At 45.4% G+C, this 9,472-nt stretch overlaps 1 protein-coding gene across 2 annotated transcripts; it reads left to right on the plus strand.

Moving 5' to 3' along the window:
- Nucleotides 1–392: 392 nt before the first annotated feature.
- kctd9a (potassium channel tetramerization domain containing 9a) lies at nucleotides 393–6,921 on the plus strand. Of its 2 annotated transcripts, none has more exons than XM_027027251.2 (12): nucleotides 393–596; nucleotides 973–1,094; nucleotides 1,330–1,373; nucleotides 1,510–1,606; nucleotides 3,059–3,117; nucleotides 3,249–3,377; nucleotides 3,716–3,783; nucleotides 3,870–3,965; nucleotides 4,092–4,241; nucleotides 4,325–4,430; nucleotides 4,708–4,841; nucleotides 4,989–6,921. In XM_027027251.2, exons 1-12 carry the CDS (start codon nucleotides 549–551, stop codon nucleotides 5,103–5,105), a joined length of 1,170 nt encoding a protein of 389 aa, XP_026883052.2. In that variant the 5' UTR covers nucleotides 393–548; the 3' UTR covers nucleotides 5,106–6,921. The 2 variants fall into 2 exon arrangements, with proteins under 2 accessions (XP_026883052.2, XP_035392291.1); XM_035536398.1 differs by having other exon boundaries at nucleotides 3,725–3,783.
- Nucleotides 6,922–9,472: the final 2,551 nt, after the last annotated feature.

The raw sequence follows: 9,472 nt of genomic DNA on the forward strand, positions 1-9,472 counted from the left end.
TTGCGTTTTGTGAACACAACCTATAATTATTGATTAATGATATAAACTCCGATTTAACCACCCAATGTTAACGTGACATATAGATAACATAATCTTTTTTTTTTTTCTTTTTTTGTCTATTACTTCTAAAGTGAATGGGTCCCAGCCCGTACAGCAGGTTAGACAAGAACAACTCACCGGGCAAATTCCTTCTGAGTGAAATTAAACCACAATTGTATTTGATTGGTTTATACCACAGGCATGTTTGTGTAACACTGCGTGCGATTGGTCTAGTGTTTAGGAAGGTAACGTTCCGCTCACTCTGATTGGACAGTCCCTCCGCAGTCATGCGATTGGTCTAGTGTTTAGGAAGGTAATGTTCCGCTCACTCTGATTGAACAGTCCCTCCGCAGTCATGATCACTTGTAAACTGGCTAAGTGTTTAGGGGGAGTTTTGTTGTGTCTTATCGTGATGACTTTGATGTGGAGAGCTCACAGATACTAAACTGTTGTTATTATTATTTCACAAACGCCACACTGCATATAGCTCATTGTAGCTTAGACAAAGAATGCGAAGGGTGACGCTTTTTATCAATGGGTCCTGCATAAATGGCAAGGTGAGTTCACTCTTGGCTCGGTCTGTCCCGCAGACGTAGCCGGCCAGCTAACCCAGTTAGCTAACCCAGTTAGCCCAGCACGACCAGCGGGAGGTCTGCCTGTGGTTATAGAGGGCTAAAAGGTAACCTGACCGTGTTGTGTTACCGTGTTAGGGTGAACGGTGCTGTCAGGTTAACGTTGCGGCGATACAATCTGATGATGAGGCCTGTAGCGTGTAATGTAGGGTAGCTAACGTTAGCTGACTAGTGCCCGACGTTCAGCATTCTGTACGTCGGGCTCGGTGTCCAGTCGCAATGGCCAGTTCACGGCCGACTGTCTCTCTGCTTGCCTCCTTCACGGTCGTTTGGCTAACAGAGAAACCCTTCCTTGCCGCAGGTTGTAGCAGTGTATGGGACTCTGTCGGATCTCTTATCCGTCGCCAGCAATAAACTGGGAATTAGGGCTGCAAATCTGTACAATGGGAAGGGTGGGATGATTGACGACATAGCCCTGATCAGGTAAGGCTGCACTGCCGCAAGGTTCCCTGGACGAAATGATGGTGCAATATTGGACGCTAATAAATAAAAATAAAAACACTTTAATTTTGATGATTGTTTGACCTCTCGTGAGTTTCTTTCAAAAGGATCAGGTTGAACGGCAGCATTAATCTCTGTGTAGTTTAGAACTGTGGCTTCAACAGAAATGGTAGTTTGTTAGCAGTGAGCAATGGTAATTTTCCTCTCTGTTTTACAGGGATGATGATGTGTTGTATGTGTCTGAGGGACATGCCTTTCTTGGTAAATTTACCTCGTGATTAACCTTCAGATTCCTTTAAATTGGCTAATTGATGCCATGATGTCAGCATTGTCCTTGGAAAACCTTATATGGAACAAAGCATACATTCTAATGTAACTGTGTGTGTGTGTGTTTCAGATCCTCAGACTGAGGGCAAGGCTGAGGATGACCTCTCTGGCTCCCACACTGATTGGCTGACTCTGAATATTGGTGGGAGGCTCTTCACAACCACGCGGTATGTAGTGGTTTTGGTGGTGGGTTGATGTCTGTATAAACCCAATGGCTTACAGAATACTATTTTACTGTGGGTTTTTTTTTATCCTTTTAAAAATGTATTTATTAGTGACATTATTTAGTAAGTTCCATTTTTGACTGTTTATTTACAAGTTTAGGTTTGCTGTGTAAATGATCATCACTCCTCCTGAGATACAGAAAGAGAATTCTGTCCAACTCAGGAATGTCCTGTAATCCGCAAAGACTCCTCTCAGGGCCGTCCCACAGTGCTGTTTTTGTGTTGTGCTGAAGTAGTCTGATCAAAGACCAAAAGATCAAACTCGGGGAAAGGCTCAGTGTGGGGTTTTTTTTGGTCTCTCCTGGTGGCCTTCTCCAGTAGAAGTCTTGGATCTTTTCAACACGTGCCGATTAGTTGAACATGTCTGCCGCCTTATTGTAGTGTTGTTTTTCTCCTCCTTTATATTTCACAAGGCCTCTAGTACCCGTTAGCCTCCTCCTCGATTTCTCAGTCATTTGTCATGGTTTCATCTAGGGGTTTAAGTTAGGCTTATATTTATTGCTCATAAACAGAGTACCACCAGTCGATTAGCGTAATATTGAATAACGCTTGAAAATGATAAGTATACATTTAGTTGATTTAGTAGACTCCGAGAAGCTCCGGTAGGCTCCGTCGCCTCAGAACTGATGTTTGCACCAAACTGCCTCTGTGCAGTAGGCACCGTTCTAGCGTCGGAATAAAAATGTGTTTATCACATCGGTACGAAAGCGATGAATGCTGGGAAGCTCCGTCATGCCACGTGGGTTAACATGCAAGGTTGGCGTGTTACGCGAAGTGCAGCCAGCCACAGTTCATTGCGTCCCTCTGTTTTCGCGCATTGTGTGTGCATTGTGTGCGCATTATGGGTAATGAAGGGTCCGGTGCCGTTTTGCGTTCCTAAAACCCGCTGTACAGGATGATGTGGTAGTTAGCAGACGTGGGGACGCTGCTTAAATGCAGAATGCTGCGTCGAGTAGAAGCGAAATGTTTGGCCCAAGTTTGCTTTGGAGTGTTTTTTCCTAATTTTCCAGGCATGTTTATAGATGTTTCCGTGTGATTGTGAGTTCAGTGGAAGTTGTTTCTTTATGGATATGCCAATTGTTCTGACATGAACTGCAGTCTTTTCCATTTGGCTCATCGGGTTGCCAGATTGTACACAGATTGGCACAGACTCCTATCCAGAGTGGCGTGCATTTTTATCATTTTAACTGTTTGTGTGTGTGTGTGTGCTCCTTGGGAATCAAACACACGACTTCAGTGTTTCTAGCCATTCCAGAGCTGACTGTTCTCTGGAGTTCCAGGAGTCATCCAGAAATGACTATGTAGACTGCATTCAAGCTTCAGTAAAACGCTGCCCCATCTAGTCCTTTATTGGAGTTTGTGTTGCAATGGTTATCCGTTGCTATGTTGTTCTAGGAGTACCCTCGTGAGCAAGGAGCCCGACAGCATGCTGGCCCACATGTTCGGAGAGAAGGGTAAGGTTCTCGACCCCTGGATACGTCCACTACAGCTTTGTGCGTTCGTCTTTGTCGTCCGCTTGAGGTCCCACACGTTTCTCCCCCACCACTTCCTCCGCTCTTCCTCCTCCTCCTCTACCTCATCGTAGACGTTTGGGGTAACAAGCGAGACCAGAGAGGCGCCTACCTCATCGACCGCAGTCCTGAGTACTTCGAGCCCATTCTCAACTACCTTCGGCACGGGCAGCTCATTGTCAATGAAGGAGTCAACTTGCTGGGTGGGTGTGGCCCGCACCCTCGCTTCATCCCGACTGTAGTTCTAACAGGACAGTTCTTTAAGTGGAAAAGAAAGCAGAAGCTTTTGTCCTCGTCGCTTGTTCAGCTTGTGACGAACGTAATGGCGTCACCTGTCGTCCTGCCGCTGTCCTTGAGCTAGCGAAGGCCGTCTGTCTGGCTAAAAATTACTAACTTTATTTAAAGCAGATCTAGGTTAAAAAGGCAGACTGTTGATGGCGGGTCATAGTAGGTCAGTGTAGATAGCCTCTGTCATTTTCTTTAACACGGCATAATATCAATACCCCGAGTGCCACTGAGCCAGTGTTCTATTGCCCTTCAGGGGTGCTAGAAGAGGCACGATTCTTCGGAATCGAGCAACTTGCAGAGCAGCTGGAAGTGGCCATTAAGGTAAAGTCCTTCAGCGTGGCCAGCATCCCTGTGTAGGCTGCTCTCAGTGGGCTTGTGCTCGGGTAACGGCTTTATTTCCCCCACAGAACTCTCATCCTCCCGAGGATCACTCCCCCATTTCCCGAAAAGAATTTGTGCGGTTCTTGCTTGCCACGCCCACCAAGTCAGAGCTGCGCTGTCAGGTATGCACGCTTGTAACAGTTTTGGATGCTCTTTTAATCTCTGACCAGACGTGTCCCGACAGCTTGTTTTGTTGTTGTTGTTGTTGTTGTTGTTCCATTCTCGCTTTGTCTGACACGTGTGCCCAGGGTCTGAATTTCAGCGGCGCTGACCTGTCCCGCCTGGACCTGCGCTACATCAACTTCAAGATGGCGAACCTCAGCCGCTGCAACCTCACCTACGCAAACCTGTGCTGCTCGAACCTGGAAAGATCTGACCTCTCCGGGGCCAACCTGGACGTGCGTGCCACTCTCCCTCACCCCGCACACCCCGCCCTCAGGACGCCACGGCCCTAACGGCTGGTGCTGCTGTCTCGTTGCAGGGCGCCAACCTCCAGGGTGTGAAGATGCTGTGCACCAACGCTGAGGGTGCCTCGCTGAAAGGCTGCAACTTCGAGGACCCCTCAGGACTCAAGGCTAACCTGGAGGGTGCGCGGCTGTTTTTTTGCAGATTTGCTGATTCGGGGATTCCAAGTGACCTTTTGGGTTCCTTCAAAAAAAAACCTTCCTGAGGTGTTAGATGTTGGATTGAGTTTTATCATTATTCTTATTTTAGTTCTTCCATATTTGTGTAAAGCACCTTTAATTGCCATTGTGCATGAAAGTGCTATAAAATGAACTTGCCTGTGAGGGTTTTTGTGTGTGTGTGTGTGTGTGTAAGTGGTGGTGTAATTGTTAACCGTTTGTGTGTGCATGCGTGTTGTAGGTGCCAATCTGAAGGGAGTGGATATGGAAGGCAGCCAAATGACTGGCATAAATCTGCGCGTGGCTACGCTCAAGAATGCCAAGCTGAAGAACTGCAACCTTCGCGGGGCCACGCTAGCGGGCACCGATCTCGAGGTGAGCAGGCTGGAGGCAGGTGGCGCCAGGCACTTATTTAACGCATGACCTCGGCAGCGGGACGCCGCGGGAGCTCGGGAGCCACAAACAGGTTTTGGGGAAAACTGAGGTTTCATTTTTATAATCTGTGTGTCTTTCTCTTGTTAGAACTGTGACCTATCAGGCTGTGATTTACAGGAAGCTAACCTGCGTGGCTCGAATGTGAAGGGGGCCATCTTTGAAGAAATGCTCACGCCTCTGCACATGTCCCAGAGCGTGAGATAACCAACCACAAGGCTCCATGCCCTAGTGTCTGTAGCAGCCAGCCTATCGCAGCGTGCTGTTATGAATGTTCCATGACACGCCCCTTTGGAACCGTATGCAATACTGGCACTTTGCCTAGCCCCGCCCACTCAGCTTTACTCTTTTGCACTTCGGCACATCCAGGGTCTTTGATTGGCTGACGCCTCTAGTAGTATTCCTAATAGAAAACTGTGCATCTTTTCCGTTTGTCATGCCAAAACATAGTTTTATGCATATATATGCATATATATATATATATATATATATATAATATTTCTGTGTGTTTTGTTTTTGTTTTTTTTCATGTGTGTGTTGGATTTAGTCCACGGGAGCTTTCTGCATTAAGTCTAAGCTTGGACTAATATATGAAGTCAGCCCTGGTTCTCTGCTGAAAACTGTATTTATGCTGGACCGAGTCTTAACGTGTATCAGTGAAACAGTGTCTCACTGTTGGACGTTTGTCATTTTTAGCGAATGTATGCCATTTTTCCCCATCCGTTATTGAAGTCTAAAGACAAAAACAACCAAATATCTACTGCATTTTAGTTGGAGGAAGAACATGAAGGCTGTGTGTGTGTGTGTGTGTGTGTGTGTGTGTGTGTGTGTGTGTGTGTCCGAGCTCTCTGGAGAGTGAGGAGGTCCTGATGTAGAGTTGAAGCATGCTGTTATCTATACCTAAACTATGTATCTCATGGACTTATTGTGATCCATGTGACACACGGGGGGACAAAGTATGATAGAAGATTGTATAACTTCGTATTTCAAGGTCGGGCATAAAAATGAATATGCAATATAAACTGTCATTGTTGGCGCCCTGTCCTGGTGCTGTTTCACATTTTGGTTTAGCAGTGTCATTTTTTGTTGTTTGCCGGTTTGTGTCAAACCAGGGCCATGCAGTTGTCAGCTGTGTGTGTGTGTGTGTGTGTGTGTGTGTGTGTGTGTGTGTGTGTGTGTGTGTGTGTGTGTGTGTGTGTGTGTGTGTGTGTGTGTGTGTGTGTGTGTGTGTCATTTAGGTTATTTACCAAATTTCTGTAGCGTGTTGGTTACACATGCTGCGACTCGCCTGTAAGTTCATATGTAGAATTTGCCAATCCTTGGCAAGTTTTTAGTCATCATTGGTATAACTGTGACTCTCATCCCTCAGTATTTGTTTTTTTAATTGCCGTTTTATTTCCGCTGTTAGTTGTAGCGTTACGATGTTCTTCATACCAAAAAGCTTTGAATGTGTTGCTCACTTCACATATATCTGTCCCCTGTGTGTCATCAAGTCGGATTTCTTGTGCTGGTTTTATTTCATTGTTGATGGCTGGATTTGAGTGACTGCAAACCGACTGCGGCGATGAGGTGGCCCACGTGACCGCCTCGCACTCCAGCTTGTTGTTCACTTTACAGGCGCTAAAGCGCGTTCGTCCAGCATTGCGTAAATCATTTTGTCTCCCCACCCAGCCATATGTCACGTGTACCGTTAATATCAGCTGACTTGGTTTATTGCTGCATGGTCAAAACTTGACCATTTCTGTCAGAATCGATTTCTGATGATGGCTTAAAGCTAATGGGATACAATATGCTGTTATTTGTCTTATCTGTGTAATCGTAGGTACTCCTGTTCAATGAAGGCAATCAAGAAACAGACTTGAGCACTTTAAGTGTGTGAGTCTCTGTGTGTAGCGGCCCCGTGAGAAACGGTGCTATTTATTTGCGTATGTAATCAGGCTGTATTTATCTAAGGTGGAGGAGAGGATGGACTCTCTTCTCACCTCACTATCTTGCACTCTATAAATGGACTGTTACAAGCAGACTCTGTCCTCCCGTGTCTTTACTCATGTGTCTTTTTGTCCTGTGTCTCTTTACTCGTACCTTTTTTTGTGAACAGAAGTTAGTCACGCGGTCTTAGAAATAACTACGTGACTCAGATTTTGCTTTTGTTAAAGAACCTGCGGTCTGCAGCCGTGGCAGGCCGGCGGACCTTTGGGGTGAGCTTGTGGGGGTCTGGAGACGTGTCCTCCCATGCTTGCTGAACCGCGCAAATCCACAGCTCCGCCTCCTGATCCCTTCTCCTGTACCGCACTGTGAAGCTTCGCACAGCAGCTCCGTAGGATCAAGCCTCTGACTGCGCTGGCAATCTGCGAACTGTCTGCTTTGGCTCTGAATAGCTCTTGCGGTTTGCTGGGGCGTTTTGGGCTGTCCCGTGGTATGGCGTCGGAGAGTGTGCTATCCTCACTGGACCAGCCCCATTGCACAGCCACATCGCTCGGCTGTCGGTGTTGGTGTTAAGACTGGTGTTCTGCAGGTAGTATTTAATGAAGCTGCCGGCCCAGCGCCGGACACGCCCCTGGTTCTCAAACGGCACGCTGGCGCGTGTCTCTTGCTTAGTTTGCCCCGATCTGTGAAGAGAGGAAGGCACTGAAGACATGCTGTATGAGAGAATCTGTATTCTGGCAGGTCCTTGAATGAAAAAGCCCTCATTTCTTATAACAAAATTAGTCTGACAAGTTTCAGAATAAAGTTGTTTTGTTTTCTAGCCATTGCAGAGCTGTAATCAAATCCGCAAACGCCGCTGCTCCAGATGCTCCAGTCTGCTGGAAGAAGGCCGACTCGTATGCCTCTGTTCTCTGGGTTCTCTGATGGGTGATTACACTATTAACTTGGAGCATTAACTTGTGCCTCTGTGCCTGTGTAGAAACCCCACTAAAAGCTGTCCTTTGCAGCTGAGCAGTTCATCATTTACAACATTAACTAAGTCTTGACTGTGTTTATAATCAAGTTAATTATATTTTAATTGACTTTTTAAATTGATCCTAATATTTGATGAGTAGTCTAATTCTTTATTGCATTTTATGGCTCTTAAAAAGAAATTTTATTTTTTGCCAATTTTAACACACGATAACCGCAAAACCACAATTTTCCAATGGAGAACCAGTAAGAGGGAATGTTGGGTTTTTATTTGTTGTTGTTTAGATGGTTATTAAATCCCATCCCAACTTTTAAAATCAGAAGTACAAAATCATCAACCCAGAGTGCAAGAAATGGCCATTTTCATCCCTTAATCCACAAAAAGTGGTTCTTACCAAGTTTGAACATTTACCGTTTATGATTAATCTGTTTAATGCTTAGAAAGGCGTGTCTGAGAGGAGTCTGCACGGACCCCCTCTTATTCTGATCTTAGCTCCCTGCAGTGAGGGGCTGGAGAAAGGTGTGTGTGTGTGTGTGTTGGAAACATAAAGGGAGAGAAACCAGACGGCTATAAGAACACTGCAGCTGGGAACAGTGAAGAAAAGATCATCTCTCACTGGTCACTCGAGAAAGGTAAGTGAAATACCTCGGCTATAAGAGCTCAACTATAGTACAATCTTATAGTTTATTTACCATCCAACTTTAGATGGATAAATCTGATCTCGGAGCTTAAAGGCACTAATAGTGGGAGGTTTTCAATCAGAATTGCATAAGCGCAACCACACGTTTTTTGATCTTGATGTGCATGTGCAAATACGAATCGACTTGGAACGCAAACCTGCAGCCACGCTGGCCCTTTGCTGTTAAGGTTCCGTCCCCGTTTTCTGTGCACAAAAGCAGTTGTCCTTGTGTACTTTTCTTTGGACGGAGGTAAAGCCCTCTCGTGGGTGATGGTGTGTGTTGCAGTGCCGAAGGTGCAGTGGCAGCACTGGCCCTATGGTCTTAAGTCCTGGAGGCAATCGTGCTGCAGAGAGCCTGACTCGTACGCTGCAGGAGGCAAGACCTGTTATATTGTGCATCTTTCATACAATCTTGTGTTGCACTTTTATGCAGAAATATTGTCAAACTCCAAAATAGTTGCAATACTGTATAGTTGCAATATTGTCAAATCATATTATGTTTCCTTTGAATGTTTGGGTGTTGGTTCTCCTTCGACTGTTGGAGATATACCCAGGATGTGTGCACGTGCCTATATGTGTGATTATGTGGGCGATTCCCCTCTTAATAACCTGTTAAGACTGAAAGAACTGATAGTGGGTGTTGAATCACTTTCTTTTTCAAATATAAAAATATTATAAAATAAGTAATCAGTGAGAATCAGCCTTACAGTGTAGAAATTGTGCAAATGTATTTTCTGTCTACTTGACAGGCAGTGAAATGAATGCCTTTGACTTAGACTCAATAAACTGCTGTCTTTAGTCCATCTGACGTGTGGGTTTTTTGATTACCAAATCGCACATCTACCTTCCCCGGCAATGTAGCAAACACTCTTTTAAAAGACCTATCAAATTAAAAAGCGCGATTTTACGTACACCTTTAAAATGTGTGCCTGTCATTTAAAAAACCAAAAGATCAAGACTTTTATTTTGAAATGCCTTATTTCGCGTTATGTGCGC

Source organism: Electrophorus electricus, chromosome 18 (genome assembly GCF_013358815.1).
Source record: "Electrophorus electricus isolate fEleEle1 chromosome 18, fEleEle1.pri, whole genome shotgun sequence".
Lineage (NCBI taxonomy): Eukaryota > Metazoa > Chordata > Actinopteri > Gymnotiformes > Gymnotidae > Electrophorus > Electrophorus electricus.